General features: G+C 43.3%; 1 protein-coding gene across 1 annotated transcript in view; it reads right to left on the bottom strand.

Annotated features, from left to right (window-relative positions):
• The window catches only part of LOC102388033 (high affinity cAMP-specific and IBMX-insensitive 3',5'-cyclic phosphodiesterase 8A), a 197,665-nt gene that overhangs the window by 33,328 nt on the left and 144,597 nt on the right, over positions 1–19,740 (bottom strand). The window contains 6 exon segments of the mRNA XM_025212081.1: positions 513–601; positions 7,944–8,081; positions 10,691–10,769; positions 11,979–12,067; positions 14,022–14,079; positions 19,148–19,204. Of these exon segments, the coding sequence (XP_025067866.1) occupies positions 513–601; positions 7,944–8,081; positions 10,691–10,769; positions 11,979–12,067; positions 14,022–14,079; positions 19,148–19,204 (510 nt within the window).

Here is a 19,740-nt window from a genome sequence, read left to right on the forward strand (position 1 = left end):
GCTCCTTTTGGGTGAAATTCATATGAAATGTAAGTTTGAGGGGCTGGTCAGGTGAAATGTCAGCATCAAAAAAAGCATTTCTGCATCAGCCCTGCATGGGTAAACATGGACAAAAAGGATGGCAGTGAACAATGGAAGGGAGCAAAGAACTAAGTGTATGCTTCATTTTTTGTGGCCCCAACACAAGGCATAGAGGGTAGAGAGGGCTAGATTGAAGGGTAGAGAGGGCTGCGCTTATGCCCTGATCTTGGCTCCACACTGAGGGGAGGGGTAAATTTCACTTCTTTTGCTGATAGTACAATTAGTTGGACTTGATGCAAATAAAGGTTATTTTTATCTTAAGGAGTTCAGTGATATATTGACCCTATTGCTGGCTCCCAGCTTTACAGAGTTGAGAAAGTGACAGAGGCCTAATTCATTGCCCACTGAAGCCAACGGACACCCTGACTTAATTGAACCACAGATCAGAACTGAATCCCATATTGACAAGACAGTCCAGCCTTTACACTTACCCTCCCTGTCCAATGACAGGTATTATCTTCACATTTTGCTGTATGCTATCTCCATTTTTCTTTTTGGCATAGTACATTCCTTGCCATTCCTGAAAAAGGGGCCATTGGTAACTATGTTCAATACATAATGGACCAACATAATAAGATATATATATTACCAATTCCTTTTCATTTACTACTGTTCAAAGAGAAGTCACATTTTTTTAAAGTGTAAACAAGACCTAGACATTTCTTTTTTACCTTGAATTCCAAAGACACAAAATTAAAGAAATGCTGTTTCTGTGAAATAATAACCCATCAACTGGCTAGTTGATGAGAAGTGGCAGGGCTTGATGATAATGTTTCTAGTTTGGAACTGAGTGCCCTGTTTGCTTCCAAAAACCTAGAATAAGTTGGAACCATCCTCACATCCATGAAAAGTATGAGAATGGGATTTTTTCCCTGAGAATGAGATATCCTGCCCTGAGATTTCTGAAGCAATCATGCTCTCTGGGAAGCCTCCAATTTAAATCAAGCAGAGGTCAGTGCAATAGTTACTATAGTTAAGTGTCTGCTATGCCTTTTTACTGAAAAGACCCTGACCACTGGAGCAAGGCAGAACATTGCTTAAAATGGCAACCTCATCAAAAACCTGAAAATTCTTTGTTTTTTCTGTGGCAAATGGACAATTCCAGTGAAAATATTAGTTTACTTAGAAACCTTGGATGAAGACAAATGAAATTCGGGAAATTATTATTTCCACCTATTATTGAAACCCAGGGTTTTAAAGGGCATTCACAGATTTTTAAACCAGAAAGGACCATATCTGGCCTCCTGCATATTAGGGTTGCACATCCAGTCCAATCCCTTCCACAAAGCAAAGCATGCCTATTGGGGAAAAGGCAAACCTCAAAAGTAGGGCTTGCACAAATAGACACTGAACATACAATATGTTTTTAGCAGATTTCTTTCCATCCCTATCTACTCCTCTGATCCTTCTCCAGTCAGTTTTCTGTTTCGCTTTTCACCTGCTTTTTCTCTATGAACTTTTTGTTTCTTCTTGCATAGTAAAAGCCAATAACACTTAAGATAAGTCAGTCTTTGGGTCCTGATAGCTGAGTTGATTTCAAACCATGTCCACAAGTTTTTTTCCATTTCTAGAGTATATTTAGAGAACAATAAAGGTGTAATTACAGCACATTGAAGCAGACTCGATTAATTGAGTCTGCAGGAGCGTGGCAATTACTGTGCTCCAGCAGCCTTTTTCGTCTCTTGTATCAGTGTCCCTGCACTTCAAAATGGTGGAATTTTGAAGCACGGAGATGTCGATACATATAACGCTGTGGCATTTTAATAAGAGTGGCTCTTGAAGCCACTCTATTAAAGCGCTGCCCTCCCACCCCTGGAAAATGTGTAAAAATGCCCAGAATCTTCAGAAAATATGACTCCAAGCACACAAGAAGTTTTATATTAATAATCATCTGATTCCTTACTGTATACAAGCCCAATAAAAAGCACACTGAAGTTAATGGGAGTCTTTCAGTTGACTTCAGTAGGCTTTGAATCAATTCTTACACGTGGGTGAACACATATACACACAAATAGTAGTTAGACTGTAGTTAGACTGATCGACAAATGGGCCAGAACTGAATAGGTGAAACAGTACGTTCTGCATGTAGCCTACAGCCAACAGGATAAGAATCCACCATGTAAAAGGGCTGCATGGTGACAAGCAAGGTCCCCTCATCCCCTCCCCAATAAAACCCACTGAAAGGTTTTTCCATAGATCTGTGTAACAAATTAGGGATCAAGCACAATATCTTTTGTTGCATGTTGCAAGTGGACTATAAATGAGCAGAAACTAAACACTACAAAATTCACTGCTCTCAGAATAAAAACAAAGCTTAGCAGTATTTTCCTGACAACCAGGATAACAGAGAGATGAGTAATCAAGAGGGATCCTGGTTCTCTCTGAAAAATAGATCACCATTTTTTGGATATAAAAAAGTAACCCAAAATCCACATTTTGCTGTGATTAAAATGAAGCACCACTACACACACACACACACACACACACACACACATACACACACACACACAGTAAAAGCTGAGTTATCTGGTACCTCACATGGTGGCAAACTGTTAACTGGCATGCCGGCTCGTAAGGGAAAAGTGAAACCAGAAGTGCCCACCGTGGTACTTCCGGTTTCACGGAGCCCCCACGGCCCGGGGGAAAGCAGCCTGCGCTGCCAAGCCCCCAGAGCCCAGGGCTTAGCAGCCTGCGTGGGTCCCCCATCCCTGCTCCTCGGGGCCCGCGGGAGGGATGGCGATGCGGTGGGAGGGGAGGCAACGCAGCGGGAAGGACGATGACACCCCAGGTGCGGTGGGACAGGTGGCGGCCTAAACAGGCAAAGACGCCTGTGTTTGGGCCGCTTAGTTAACCGGCATATTTTGTTATCCTGCACCCTCCATTCCCCGTGGGTGCCGGATAACAAAGCTTTTACTGTACATATAAGTGACATTTCATTTTAATCATGGAAAAAAGTGGATTTGGGGTTACTATTTTATATCTGAAAAATTGGGGGGGGTGCATGTTGTAGCAGAGAAAACCAGGATACCCGGTAATCAATCTCTAACTTGAGATAAAAAATTAAGAACATGCACAAAGGGATGAAGTCATAAAGCACAGATCAAATAATTCTAGTATGGTCAGTGTAGCTTTATCAGGTCAAGTTAAAACTATTCAACGACGGATTTTGCATCAGGTAGAAATTCATAGCTGTGATGTCTAAAACCGGTGAAACTATCACAGGAAATGTCTGAAGATTAATCAGCTCTGAAAAACATGAGCTCTAAAGCCAAACTCCTGCTGGTATACACAGTTTCCACAAAGATAATCCTTAAACATATCTTAAAAAATCCATATGTCCTCTCACCAAATCTCTGTCAGGAGTTGAACAGAGAATATGTACCTCGTGAGACATGCCTTCAATTGAGCTCATGCTTATGAATGGATTACAACCACAGAAATATGGTGCTACAGCTACTTCAGTTTGACCTAAAATGCTGGGGTCAAAATAAAGATTAGGATCTTCTAGTTTATGTAAAAAGCAAAGAATTGTTAACCTTCTTGATATAATATTCTAGGAAGTAAGAAGTTCTAATTACTGCCACTGGAAGGTAATGCTACACAATCCGTCATCTCATTGAAATGATTCATATATACATAAAAGACACAAACAGTATGTCTACAGTGCACACTGCAGGGTAACAGAGATTAGAGCTGTATGTAAATAAGAAAGGTAGTAAATGAGCCTGTGTTGAACTCTGCCTTACTGTGACTAGACTGCTTCTAGTACTTGAGCTAATTTGTTTAAAACTCATGTTATCTTGGGTCACTATGCTACATGGCAAACTGCACTGTAGATTTACCTTAAAGTTCAGCCATCCACATGTGAAAAACATCAGGAATTCAATTTTCTCCAACATAAATCTGAGCCCAGAGAAGAACCATTTAATCTGGTTCACTTGCATATAAATCTACACAATGCAAAGTGATCCTGTGCAGAGATATCCTAATGCTACCTTTGGAACAAGTAGCAGTATATCTGCTTTAGTGTACTGCTGAATGTTGACTAAGCATCTCTGACTAAGCCTCAGGAACACGTGTATCAGAAATTCTCTTCTGCTGTTATGCTTGTTATGATACCGAGCAGTCTCAAACTGGGAAGGGTTAGTCTCATGAAGAACTACAGTGTGCTGCATGATCAGAAAACAACACAGCACAAGGAAGTTTTATTTTTCTGATTTCTGTCCAAGTTGAAATATTTTTTGGTATATTGTAACCTATAGTAACCAACTTACAAAATCCACCCAGTCTTTTTCATTTGGAATAGAAAAAGCTATCATAAAGCAGAAGGGAGAAACATGCAAATAAAATTGGATTATTCAGGTAAAAACTGTTTCTTTCTGACACAACTACCTTTCAAACTCCTCTACATTTCAGAATAAAGCATATTCAAAGGGCAGTGTCTGTTCAAAGGCTGACTTGAATGTAAAACTGCATTTCCTCTAAGAACTCATTCTGTGCCAGTAGTAAATTCTAGAATATATATAAATTGCCTACTGTTAAGCTTCCCAATAGCAAGTAGGATGACATATGGACTCAGAAGACATCTGCATGGACAAGAGTTTAACATTTTCCAGAAATGGGGGATTTAAAGCATGGTGTCTTGCTAATATCCACAGAGGACTGTCCTGGAGTCAGAGCAGTAAAACACAGAAGCCTTGACAGAAGCCTAAAATATTACTTGGGTTTAATTTTTCACCATGAGTTCACTAAAATACATCTTCACTATTAGCGAGAGCATATCAGTAAACTAAAAATTGAAAATCTGACTGATGTGCATCTTGAATACTAGATGTGGCAGTCACCAGGCCCAACATAACTAACTGATTTGCATCAAAACTTGATTTATATGTCTATTTTCATGTACATCTTTACACAGGCAAACAAACTGTGAGGCACCATGGCTTCAGCCCTTGGAACTGTTCCAGCACATTGAACATCCAGATGTTTACTACAGTCATGTTCCGACGCACATACCATCTGTGCCCAGAGAGAGTAATGCCTTACTAAACACTCACGTTAGTGCCTAGATTTACAAAGTGTGACTCATCACATCTTTGCGTTGCTGTTGCCTTGATATCGGCGGTGCTAGTGAATCATTTTAGCACATCCCTACGCTGTGTCAATGGCATGGTGCTTCCCAGCACACAGTCAGTGTGACCCAATTAGCTACCCTGACTCAGCCCTGTGCATGTGTTATGACACACCTTGAAAACACAGCCAATTTACAAACCTCCTTGTGTTACCCCCATAATCCATGTCTCCTTATATGGGTTCCATGACATATCCTTTCAGTGACATCAAAAGGCATTTACGTTTTGGTGTCAAGATGCAAATGTCATCTCCCTGATGCATCATCACATTAGTGCTACAATAGCAACACACCCAAAGCAACACTATAGTGCTACCAGGCAGCTTGCAAAGTCTCTCTGTAACTGAATCCTACATCGGCCCTATGAAGTCAGTTGACTCTCCTGTATTTCCTCAGTGTGGGAACTGGAAAAACATTAGAGAGCTCCCTTATCATTAGAAATTGGGATGGAAAAAGGCCCAGAAATGAGAAGCTGCTTATCACTCAAGTGATACTATGGGTACTGACAGAAGTGATATTTGTCATATGATCGGTCCCCTTAAAGCGCTATACAGCCATGCCCTGACAGAAGTGCATAGTAGGGCTGTGAGAAGGTTCGGTTGCTGATTCGATTTGGCAGAGATTTGGCCTGATTCAGTGGCCAAATCTTCGAATCTGAATCAAATCAGGAGACCCCCTTTTACCTCTCTAAATCAAATCAGAGAGATTCAGAAAGATTCGACTATTTGGACATAGACACAGGTTTAAATATTTTTTCTACATACCTCAAGGTACCAGGTGGCTCATGAGTGCTGAAATGGTGGGGCAGATGAAGCGTCCCACAGGACCACAGAGGGGGTTCCCAGAACACTCAGCAGCAGACCCAGAAGTGGACCAGAAGTATTTCTGGTCCATTTCCGGGTCTGCTGGGGAGCAAGCTGGGGGGGGCCCCCCACACCTCCCCAGCTTGGCAACTGGTGCCTCCTGGGTCCAGGGTGGCACCTGGGGTCCCCCCCCATGGCCGATCGCTGAGCCGTGCTCGGTGGCAGACCCAGAAGTACTTCTGGTCCACTTCTGTGTTCGCTGCTGAGCATTTAGGGGTCCCCCGCCATGCTCCTGTGGGATGCTCCATCTGCCCCACCATCTCAGCATTCATGAGCTGTGCCTGGTACCTCAGGGTATGTACAAAAAACATTTAAAGTTGTGTCTATGGTTGAATCGCTGATTCTCCGAATCAGCATGAATTTTCAGAGTCAGATTCAGCTGAATCGAATTGCTTCAGTGATCTGAATCAATGAATCATATCACTGTCCCCAATTCAGGACGAATCCGAATTGAATATGGCCTGTTTTACACACTCCTAGTGCATAGCTACAGAACGCATTAAAAAAGTGCCTGGTCACACAACAAATTAACCCTTATTTAATGAGGGTTCAGATGAAGGTGCTCTAAGGCAGAGTGCCTTCATTAATTTCTGTTTCTCTCTGTGCGTCAGCTCAGCCTCACACCCCGCTCCCAGCTCTGGTGCTGTCTTCAGGATGGGAGGGGGGAAAAGGCAGGGGTGAGAGCTACAGTTTGGGGTTTGCCCTACTTGAGGGAGGGTGGATTGGAGCCCCCCCCTCCAGTCTACCCACTCCCCAGCCCCCAACACAGCCTGGGCAAACCCCAGACCAGAGCTCCCTCCCCTGCCTTTTCTGCCCACCCATCCTGAGGACAGCACTGGAGCTGGGTGGCAGGGTGGGGGACTAGGGGAGAGAGGCTGCAGACATGGTCTCTCTCCACTGGATTGGATCCAAAATGAAGCTTGATCCCCCTCCTCCCTTCCGTCACTACCAAACAGAAAACGTCTGCTGGGTTGGGAGGTTCACTGTAACTCATGGTGCTTTCTGTGAAGAGTCATGAGTTACAGCAGGAAGTTGCACACCTGTCAGCACCCTATGCGACACTCTCCTGAGGCTTCTGTATACTGTGCTCGCTAGTTGGCTTCCATATATCACAATGAAGCATTTCAGTGAAGTTGTCTTTTAATCTAGGTGCCACTAGAAAACTTGCTTATAGCAGGCTACCTTTTTTCCCCTTGTTCTCCTCTTACCTATTAGATTTCCACACCTTACAAGGCACCTTATAAGTAGGCAATATATGGCACACATATACAGGGCATGTCCACTAAATGCATTTAACATGTGATACATCTAAAAAGTGAACGAGACTAGGTCTCCCTTCTCTATGCAGTTTAATAGGGAGTGACCCTTATGAAAAGGGGTGAGTCATTCTTCATAAGACCCTACCCTTTTTAAGTTCATCTCAGTTCTGCTCCTAGAAACAGGTTAGTCCATCTTAATATTTACTTTAAAATATAAATAGACTCCTTTAACGGTTTGACAACACCAAAAAAATACTATTGGTAACCTTTGTGTCCACCAACACAGAATATTTATTGTTCCCAAAGACATAGATTTTTTTACATTGCTTTTCACTGTTATTAAGCAGCCCCCTCAACCTGTCAAAACCTAAATGAATACAGAGTTTTCAGTTGGAAGAGGACTGGGCCCAGTATGCGATGTATCAAATCCCACTTGCCTCATTCATGTAACCAACTACAACAGGATAGTGCATGTGTGTAGGAAAACCGCAAATATTACATGTTTGTGAAGGCATAATCTATACTGTTTCATGCACAGGCAACCATCCTTCCCATAGGTAATATATGCAAATATCATGGAATGATAAATTATATTACACTGTAACTTACCTTTCCTATCTTTATACAGGAATTAATAGTATCTAGGAAATCAGCTTTTTTTTCATTTATAGGCACTTCTGTTAATTCCTTCCCTATTAATTCACCTATTTGATAGCCCATCACGGTTTCAAATGCAGGATTGACGTACTGTGAAATAAAAACAGGAGAGCATTTAGCATCATATTTACGTCAAAAAGTCAAGAAAACTAAACTTTGACCTAATTTGTTAAACCTAATGCTAGATTTATCAAGCCAAGGTAAAAAACCTTTGTATGTATTAACTTTGGAACAGATACCTCAATATTTTCTTCCAAGGACAACAAAAGAATTATCTCCCAGAAATCTGGCACCCAGACACAAAAAGGCAGTGTACAAACATGAGTGGAGAAAGGGAATACATTTCACAACTCAATTGTGCATTTCAAAGGAATTATCATAGACAACATTAACTTTGGAAGCAGATTCCTTTTATTCATCAGTTGTAAGACAACCTTCTGCCTCTTCTCTTGCATGCAAGGAATAGTACTGCAGCTTCAAGTGCACACAAAGCACAACTGTGAAGAAGAGAGTTGGGAAAGGTAAAATCTTTACTCAAAAATGGAGGCTGCACAGCCTTGTGAATCTCCTATGTCACCTAGAGAAGAGGTTCAGAGCTGCAATCTACACACTTGCAAACACATCTGTTTTAGTTGTTTACATGGCCCCATCTCAGTAACACCCAAGTGCCTCATAGTCTTTAATGATTTTATTCTCAAAACTCCCCTGCAAGGAAGGGAGCTGCTGACCGACCTCTCCTTTGACAATATTTCTCCTTTCTCCCTACTATGGATAAAAAGATCTGCAGGGTACACATGGGAGTGATCCAGAACTCCTCTGTAGGGGAGGGTCTGCTATGTCTTGAGTCACCTGTGGAGGGCAGCATTTGGTCTGAAAAATGTGTTTCTAGGTAACCAGGAACCAAATTCTGCTCTTTAGTTAATCTGATGTAGAAGGTGATGCACAATCCCTCCATATAACTCTCAAGGTCTGTGCCAAGAGGACACATGAAGGAGGTTAAATTTAAATGATCCATTTATAATTCATCATCCCTAAAGGCTTTGTGTTGACAGGTGGAACTGGCTCTTTTATGAAGGCAATTATGTGGTTCCCAAGCTATAAATTAGTTCAGTGGTTCCCAAACTGTGGTCCATGAGCCATGGTTGGACCATGAGTCCAGGATGAGTGGCCCATCCATTGCTGGTCCACAGAGCACACCAGGTCCCATTCACCCAGAGTGTCTTCAGTTAGAAGTCTGATGACAGAAAAGTGATGCATGTTTTTCATCTGTTGGCTCAAAATGTTTCGGAACCACGGGATTAATGCACTGCCAATGACACCTGGAGACTTTAGTTAACACTGTTCAAAACCTTGGTTCCAACTAAATCATTTCCTAAATGGGTTTGCCCAGCTAGTGTTGGCAGACAAACACTATCAAAACCTTGCTTAAAAGTGTGTTCTGGCTTCACTTCAGTAGAGTTCCAATATGATTTATCTTCTTCCATGTCAGCTGGCCCCACTGTCACAGAAACTAGTAGGTAATATGGTTTGCATTCAAAATCAGTTCAACTGCTCTCCTTTAAACAAGTTTGAGTGCAATTGTGCAGTGCATCATGGAATTCTTGGCCATCTACAAACTGGCCAAGGGGGACCAGCAGGCAATGGGAGAGTCCCTGTTCCCCGGAGCCCTACCGGGAGTAACAAGGAATAACGGCCATAAGTTGACTGAGAGTAGGTTCAGGCTAGACATCAGGAGGCACTACTTCACAGTCAGGGCAGCTACAAGCTGGAACCAACTTCCAAGGGTAGCGATGCTCGCTTCTACCCTGGGGGTCTTCAAAAGGAGGATAGATAATCACCTTGCCAGGGGTCGTTTGACCCCAGCACTCTTTCTTGCCCATGGCAGGGGGTCAGACTTGATGATCTACTTAGGTCCCTTCCGACCCTACCAACTATGAAACTATGAACTCAAGGTCAGTTTGTTAATTTATTTCTAGTCACCTCCGGATATTTGCCAAAACTTGTAATAAAAATTGTATTATAATAACACTTAGGTGCCTTTTATGTAGTTTGAATTAGCCTCAATTTCAGCTAACTTTTCAAAAGAATTCATTACTCTTCAATATTTTAGGACAAGTCAAAGGCCTATGCATGCCAAATACCCCATCAGGTTAATACCATTATGGCAGACTCATTTCAAAAGCCACAGACACATAAGAGCAATAATGCCAGTGGCCTTTAACGCTCCAGCCCAAAATGACCCAGGTACCCCTTTACAGCTGGCTCAACTGGAGGGACCCCTTAGCATGAGCCCAAGAAAAGTTTGAACTCATGCCTCTGGAACAATAGCAACACATTTTAAGGAAAGATATAAAACAATGTTCGTAGTCACCAGCAGTTATAAGTGACATATGAAATAAGCATTACAAAAAAAAAAAACCAACAGAAAAACCAGACAGATCCTTAAAGCAGCTCCAAAGACTGATCTTTTTTTTCTTTTAAATTTGTTTTATTAAAAAAAAAAAAAAAAAAAAAAAAAAAAAAAAAAAAATCAACCGAGAAAAATTCTGCCTTAGACCAAAATTCAATCCAGTGTGTTCAAAACTATTATGGCAGCTTCTTGAACCATTAAAAAAGAGCAAATATAAATTACATATGAAATAAAATGTAGCAAGCCATAGAAGAATTCCCCATACTTATAAAAATAAACTAGAGCAAACCTGTATTACATGGTCTTCACTTGTGATCTCAATGGCTTCTTGACTTTTCTCTAATGCTGTAAATAATGAATTACAAGCCCTGGCAGATGGAAAAAGAAAACTGATTAGATTTCACTTACATGTTTCTCAATGTATGTAATTATAAACTATTGTAAAATAGAAAAACCATAACAAAAGCAAAACATAGTAATTTGATTTTCTGCTTTAACCGTAAACAGGCATGTATTTCTTTGGATAAATGACATTCCGTAATGAAGAAGGCAGTATAACATTGCACCTTATAGACTAACTAAATCAGAGCTATGTATAGCATAAGCTTTTGTGAACCCAAGCTTACTTCATCAGATGCTGAGAAAGGACATACACAGGACAGTGTGTAGAATGGAGAGACTGATTTGAATACAAAAGGCAGGAAGGGAGAGAGAGAAGGGAGGTGGGGAGCAGTTCTGGGAGAGGCCAACAAGCAATAAACCCATAGGGACAAAGGGGACATGAAAGCTAACTCATGTAATAAGATAAGAATCCGTAGTCCTCATTTAGAGCATACTTAACACAATCCAGTCTGTGGATTATTTCTTGTTCAAGTTGTTTTTAAAGTTTTGCTGCCTAAAAACAGCTACTCTGAGGTCAGCAATGGAATGTCCAGAGAGGTTAAGTGTTCATCCATGGGGCACTGACATACGATCAGTGTTAATTCCTTCTTACATGCAGGGATTGCCCGATCTGTCCAATGCAGACAGCAGAGGGGTACTGTAAGCAGGTGATGGTATGACATTGGTAGAGTTTCAGGTGAGTGAACCTTGAATGCTCTATTCTGTGTTATTTGGTCCGGTGATGTGGTCTGTACTGATAAGGATCACACCTAGCATCTGGGTCTACTGTAAAAATGAGAGCTGGGCAGCCTGTTCTTTGAGAGATGTAATTTGAGCCTGGAGAGCCAACTGTAAACACTGTCCATCCTAACCCCTCTTCCCTCGCTCTCTATGTTCCTGCCTTTTGTATTCAAATCACTCTCTACATTTTATATACTGCTCTGTGCATGTCTTTCCACAGTATATGATGAAGTGAGCTTGGGCTCATGAAAGCTTATGCCACACACACACCTGATTTAGTCTATAAGATTCAAATCTACCCTGCTTTCTGACCGACTTCAGACTAACATGGCTGACCATCTCATTTTGTAATAAAACTCTATGCAGTAAGACTTGTTTTTAGGCTGTGGATGAATTTAGCTCTTTTTGGTTTTGATATTATTATTATGATATTTTCTTGACATTGATAGCATTACCTTAGTTTAAATTGTGCCCGCACCTCTCCAAATTCCAGCTGAATTAGTTCATTGTAACAGGCCATGATATTAGAATTTTCTACATATCTCTGGAAATGAAAAGTTAGAAAAGTTTCAATAGTTTACTTTTCTGCAAATAAAGATGTATTGTGTAATCCCCGCCCGAATGAATAAAGTAGAGTAGGTCTGCCTAAAATGAACACATTCAGATGCACAGAGTTCTAGACACTTATTTGTCAGGGCCAGATGGGCAGTACAGGCGGGTGGCATCTTCAAAGCCCATGAGTCAGGGAGCTGGTGTTGTGGATGTGCTCCCTGCTGTGGTTCCTGGCCCTACAAGCTTTAAATTCCACCTCACGTCATCCACCTGGGCAGCATTAAAGCCCACAGGGTAGGGAGAGCTTTTGCAGGGCTAAGGTTCAGGGCCTAAGTTGTCCCTGCCATAGTTTCCGACCCCATGGGATTCAAATTCTGTATGTGCTGCCTAGCTAGGGACCAGCGTCGAGGAGTCTCTCCCTGGCTCCACTTCCCTGCACCTCTGCTTCCTTGTGCTTATGGCTTTAAATCATCCTCTTTGCAGCCTATAAGAGATGCACATGGAGGGATTTAAAAGCCAGGGCCTGCCTATTGACAGCCTGACCCTTCCCAAGCAGGGGAGAGGACAGGTCGTCAAGTAATGGGCTACCCTAAAGGCAGGAATGTCCCACTGAGCAGCCACCTAGGGTGCGGACAGAAGTTATATTTGTTTCATAATGAGTCCCCTAAAAGTGCTCTACAGCCGTGCCCAGAGCCCTTTAGAAGTGGCCAACTGTGTGATAAAATAACCCTCATCAAATGAGGGATCAAATGAAAGTGCTCCACTAGGGTCAATCTGTCACATGCTGCATCAGCTCAGCTCTGACCCTAGTGCTGTTTGGGGAGAAGGGAGGGGAAGTGAGCTGTGAGATGGGGTTTGCCCGGCCTGAGCTGGGTGGGGGGCATGGATTGGAGCCCCCCCCCCCTCCCCCCCACAACACCCTCTCTCCAGCTTAGTCCTGGCAAACTCTAACCCATAACTTACTCCCTCTCCTTTCTCCCCACTCCCTTCCTACAGATAGCACTAGAACTGGGAGGGGGAGCGGTGTACAAGAGAGAGGCTGTAGGCCTGCTCCTCACCTCAATCAGCTCCAAAATGGAGCTTGAGTCCCTCTCCTCATTTTTTCCCCTCGTCCTGATCCACTGGCGGATGTCTGTTGGGTAAGGAGGGCCGCTCTAATTCATGGTGCTTTATGTAAAGTGCCATGAGCTTGAGTGGAGGCCTGTCAGCGCCCCCAATGGCCCTTGGCTGAAAAGCTCACCGGTGTAGCTCTCCAGGCAAGGCCTGAAACACATGTACAGCCCTGCTTCTGGGTTATTTCTCTACTAGTAAGAATTTATTTTAAATTCTTACTGGTAGAAATAAACCAGCCTGTTCATGCTCTGAGTCTCAATTTAAGGCAGCATTTCTTTTTTTTTTCTGTCAACTTAATGTAATGAAGACTCCACTTAACTGACGCAGTAATAAGCATATTGCCTGCTTAATTGGATGAGTTGCTAAGGAAATGATTCAGTGTGATACATTTCAGGTGACTCCAAACAATATATAATAGCACCTGATAATGTGTGAAACCTGTTTACAGATAGGGATTAGCATTTGATAGACTATGTTTCCAGCAGTTCATTCCGCTACAGAGTGGTTACTAATGGGTCAATCTTACCTAGGTTTGCTTTTAAAAAGATTAGCATGCTTGTTTTAAAAGCAATGTATTAAATAAATGCAAGTATACAACAGTGCATTTTATTTCTAGGAGCCTCTGATTAGTAGGAATCTCTCTCAGGCAGTTTCCATCGCTGCAAGCTAGTTGAAAAAAATCTATAAGAACGAACAGGAAAAAGTGAGGACCATATACAGACTAGGCTACTGACAGATGGGACCACTGACAACCAACCTCCCACACAACTTCTTATCATATGTTATAGTTCCCACATTAAAAAGCAATCCCATGGATTACAATATATACATACCCTTGTGAAGCCCGCAGAAATGAGGGGCAATACTGATGACTCTTCACGATCACCATGTCTTTTAAAGCAGAAAGAAAACATCAGAAATACCTTTATAACTAACTCAGTATTCATCATACATAGGAATCAGTGTGTCTGCAGTGAGACTTCACATGAAAGAATGACAGGACTGGATACTTTGCTGAACCAAGGCCTAAGAAATACACTAAAATAATATAAATTTGGACTATCATTATTATGAATACAAGATATTTCCTGGGTACTGATAAATATCTTGAATGTCAAGTTCACTTTTTTACTGCATTAAAAAAAAAAAAAAGCTCTTTTCAAGTATCTCCCTAACTCTTTGTACACAAAAGGGAGACTGCAAGCAAACAAACTGACAAAATTGCTTACCTATTCCTTATTTTCTGTATTACTAGCCCCTTTGCTACCCAGAGCGCTACCCATAAAAAATGTGTCTCACTGGAAGGGTTACAAAACTAAGCAAACAATTAATAATTTTGGATGCGGTAGGTGTGCAATCAAGACACCCATGTACAAAGGTGTCTTCCAATGTCAGGTGCTCAGCACTTTCTGAACAGCAGACTCGTGTATGGTATCCCACATAAAATGCAGCAGTAACCTTGGCCATATACAACTTTCAACTTTTAAAAGGCATATGCATATGTCTTGGGTGGAAGAAGTTGGTAGCTAACTAGGATCCCAGGAACCTAAAGGAAGAGGAGTAAAATACTGGCAAGAAGCTATAAAGGGAGTGCTAGATCTTGATACAAGGGTGTTAATCTCACACCCAGACAAACCTATCTAACTTGAGCTTTGTCTTCACCGACAGAAAGGTGCATTTTTCTAGCCAGATATGACAGGTCAAATCTGCACTGTCTCCATACTGCACTTGGGAAAGTTGCCTTGAAGTACTCCTTGGTTCTTGCTCCCACTCTGTATATGCAAAATCCCCAGAATGAAGCAATGTAGTTTAGCATGGCACTGAGCACATGCTGATAGTCATGGGGAAGACAGAGAGCTGGAGACCGGTGTTGGAGTGTGCTGAGCACTGCACTAACACAGCTGCACTGTCTGTCTCACTTCTGGAAATCAGGTGCAGCACAAAGACAGAGAAGATATGCCCAGTTATCCCACAGCAAAATCCTAAATGGAGATAAGGCACTGTTTGTTCCTATTGCAAGGCAACTAGACAAGGTCATCTCCCATCCCACTGTCTGTGGTTGACCTCATTTAGTCCTATCTTGCAATGAAACCTGTTCCTACACCAGTCCCAATGCAAATTTACTTCTCTGATTTACACTGACCATGTCTACATGAGACACTGGCTGCATAGTAGCCCATGACTACTGCACAATAGCACTGCATGGCAGGAAGCATGAGGCGATGCTACTGCACAGTCAGCATCATGAAAAAGCCACTGCTCAGTGTGACTGCGCAGTAACTCCAGTTACTGCACAGTCATTTAGTACTTGTTTATACAAGTGCTAAACAAGTCTCATGTAGATTCACAGTAAAGACTGCACAGTCAGAGTCTCATGTATATGCAGCCACTAGGCAGGGGCACTGTGAAGTCAGAAATGCTTATGACAGTGGAGCTCAACTTTTTGGTGCCATGGGACAGATGAGTGGTGTGGAGCTGGTCCATGGGTCCTGAGCAAGATAGTCCTGCACCATCTCCCTCAGCCCCATGATGCCAGCTGGATTGGGGCCCTGTATTACCTCCCTTGGCTCTATGCTGCTGGATTGGGGCCCTGTGTTGCTGCACCCAGGCCCCATGCTACCTCCTTGGGGCCCTGAACACTAGGGCTGTGCGAAATTTTGGTAGCCATTTCGTTTTGGAAGTGTTTTGGCCTGTTTCGGCACCCAAAACACCGAATCCGAAATGAAATGAAAGGCTCTGAAACGTCTCCAAAATGAAACCAAACCATCTGAAATGTTTCAGATGTTTTGGAGCTGGGCTTGCAGGGAAACAGAAACTAGGAAGTGGGGCGGGGGGGGGGGAGGGCTGCTGTTATATGACTGTGTAGCTGGCCAGTGTCTGCGATCTGTCCCTGAGGTCCAATCCCAGTGCTGTAGGGGAGGGACAGCAGGCTGTTGTCATCCTGTGCATAAATCCGGGGGCCCACACCCCCCCAGGAGGAGTCTAGCACATCCCTGCAGTCCTCCTAGGGGGTGCAGGTCCCCAGATCTACGTATGGGATGACAGCATGCTGCCACTGCCAGCTGGGGCCAACGCCAACACCCAAGTCTACTTGATGCAGCCTGTGCACAAGCATAGCCAGAGGAGCCATGGGAGAAGCCCCTATGGCTGCCCTGCCTGGTCCCATCCCCCACCCAGCTCCAGCCTCCCAGCACTTTAACAAAAAAAAAGCCCCACACTCACCAGATGTAGCAGCAGCAATCAGGGCCTCTGGAGGCTCGGGGCAGAGCCCCCACATGCAGCACAGGGCACTGGGGGGGCAGCAGGGATCGCCCTCCCCGGTTGGCATCCGTACAGCGGCTGTCACATCGTGCAGGTGCAGTGCACCTTGCCAAGGTGCCGCACACTGTCTGGGAGCTGGGGTGGCTTCACATGTCAGCCAGAGCCTGGCAATGCTCAGCTCCAGCAGCCCCAGCTCCCAGACAGTGCAAAGCACCCTGCCAAAGGCATGGAGCAGCTGTCGCGCAGGTACCAGGCAGGAGGGAGGGCGATCATCACTGCACCCCACTGCCCCATGCTGCACAGAGGGGCTCCGCCATGAGCCCCCAGAGGCCCTGATCGCCACTGCTACAGTTGGTGAGTGCTGGGCTTTTTTTTTTCCCCCCCACCAAGTGCCGGGAGGCTGCACCCAGGCAGGGGATGGGGCAGGGCAAGGAAGCCATGCAGGCTTCTCCTGCACCTCCCCCTCCTTGGGAAAGGCGGGTACAGCTGGAGGAACCGGGGGAGAACCTGCAGCCACCCAGCTGTTCCTGTCTTCCTGGCCAATCCGAATCTCCAAATCAGCACCGAAACAGCATCAAAATTCTGAAACAGATTCGGCCGAATCAAAACGGAATAGTGATCTGAAACACTGAAACAAATCACTGTCCCTCCGAAATGATTGAATCTGAAACTGAAATGAAACACAGTGGTTTCCCACAGCCCTCCTGAGCACCCCCAGCTGGCCCTTGTGTGCCTAGATTGGGCCTGGAACACCTCTGTGCACTGATCCTGGGGGAAGCATACAGGGCTCCCCCCAGGTCCAGAAATTTGGCAGTCAGGGGGCAGGAACTTCTGCCACTGCTCACCTGCCATCAAATTTCCAGACCCATTGAAACACCTGCAGGCCAGATGGCATGGCTCTGTGGCCCAGATCTAAGGGCTGAGCCTCCCTGGCTTATACGATGTTCCCTTCCCTATAAGCTGTTCCCTGGGGGTTCACTGATCCAAAAAGGTTAACAACCCCTGGCATAATTGAACTGAGGGTAATACTCAAGAAAGGAGTCTATGTAAGTGCTTAACAAAGGCCTTTTGTATGCTGACTCCACTGGATCAAAACCTGACATTTTGGTTTCATGGGATAGTTCAACATTTTGAAATTGATTTTCTTGAAATTCAGAATAACAATAAATATTCTTAAATTCCATTTCTCAGGAAATGTTCTCAACAAAATTGTTCCTTTTGCTATTATTAGAAATCTTAGTTTTAATGTATTTTTAATATTACTTTTACATTTTTTTGTGATATGTCAGTATTAGCAATAGTGAGAGGAAGAGAATATATAAAATCCTCTACTGATGTGTTATAACTTGATATAGATAAAATAGCTGAAATGTTCCAGTACTTTGATGTTGTTTTAAAAATCAATTCAGGTCAGCTGGTACTCAACACTGATTGAAGTATCTTATCTTCTTTTCAAGATCAAAGTGTCTCTTGTTTGTGGTATAATGAAAAAGTTTGACATGTATACCAGAAATGTACTAGGATTCCTGTGCCCTGTAAGCCTTACCCCAAACAGAATAGGCATCCAGCATTTCTCCAGGCAGGGTACAGCCAGCAGTAGCATAGGGGTCTCTTATTTTTATTCTTTTCTTTGTGTCACTAGTGTTTTTAAGAACAGGTGCAAGACCATGTGCAAAACTCTGGAGTTTCTCATGGCTTCATGTGCTGGAACCTGCATAAGTATTTCTAAAACGTGCTACCTGGATCCTCAGATCCTAAACTGCACAGGAAGCTCATCATCTCAGTCCCTCTTCTACACTCTCTATATAGACACTTTGCTTGCTGTTTGGGGAGATTCAGTTGTCCCTGTTTACCAGGATTGCCTCCATAGTGTGGTACACTCCTACTGTTCTGGATGGTTCAACTTAAACTGCTTTTGTTGCTGTTTTGATGGAATCATCAGGGACCCTTCCCCATCCAGTGCTTCTTCCCACTCCACTACTGTTCTGGCTCTTTTAACTGAGCCCAACAGCTGCCTCTGGCCTGGCCCCATGAGTCACACACCAACTCATCTCTGTCTTGACTGCCACCTCCTTCTTTCCCTCCGGTTTGTTCTGCTGTGCAGAGTCTAGAGTAGTACACTCTTAGCAAAAAGAGGATGTGGCTAAAAGAAAGATGGAATGGTGGGTAGCAGCAATTTATCATGGGCAGTGTTAGCAGTTCATCTGCATAGGGTTCAGGACTAGGGATGGAGAGGGGGGAAGGGGGCAGTGCATTTGTTAATTAGACCACCTACAGGAGTGCAGTGACACTTCTTGTTCTGAAGCTAGTGGATAAAACATGTTTATAGATATACTCCAGTGGGGGTGGGCATCAGTGGCTTAACTAGGGCAGAGAAAATGGGTCACCCCTCTGGGAGCCGACTTGTGGGTAAGAGCCAAAAAAAATTGGCTATTGCTGGCAGCTATATGATTGCGGCAGCTACATAATTGCGTCAGCAACCAGAAGTCACCGCTGCCCCTGTGCCCCAGGTATGGCAGGGGGGAAGAACTCAGCACCCCTAGTATGGCAGGGGGGAAGAACTCAGCACATGATATAAATACAATGCCACCATTGTAAAATGCTCTGATATAAAGCAGTCTAGTATCTGTATCTGTAAAAGACTCAATTCACATTCATTAACAATTCACACTGAAGAATAAAGATATTTGTAATTTACCTTCGTACTACACCGATAATGACTGTGTTTTCTGAGGGTTTGGTTGTTCTGATAGACCTTAAAATAAAAAAACAAGATCACTTCACCACATTTTAATTCATATCCCAGTAAACACTACTGTACCTTTATAAAATTCTTGCTTAATTCCAACTAAAACAAAACACAGCCCAAATCCCAAATGTGTTTGGTAATTAAGACAAGAAAATAAATTTAGTAGCTTATGAGTATCAATGGAAAATATAACACGAAGATTTTACATTCATCGAAGTCTCAGCTAGTCCCGGTGAGGGAATAGGAAATATTCTCCTCCATAACAAATGACATGAAGTGCATACTGACACAGCATTTCAATGCTCCTTTTCAAAACAAGCCCCTCCCTTAAGCTGCTATGCAGTTTTTTTAGACTTGTCCTCACTCTGTTAACGAGCATTTTACTCTGTTCAGGGATTGAGTGGTAAAAAATTAACAAGGGGAACACTGCTGCTCTCCAGATCTCCTGACAGATCTTAAACTAATTACTTTATTATAACAAGGAGAACAGCATTTGTCCCAGTGCCCTGACCCCACCACACTCACACAGTCAGTAGTACTCT

Source organism: Alligator sinensis, unplaced genomic scaffold (genome assembly GCF_000455745.1).
Source record: "Alligator sinensis unplaced genomic scaffold, ASM45574v1 scaffold476_1, whole genome shotgun sequence".
Taxonomy (NCBI): Eukaryota; Metazoa; Chordata; order Crocodylia; family Alligatoridae; genus Alligator; species Alligator sinensis.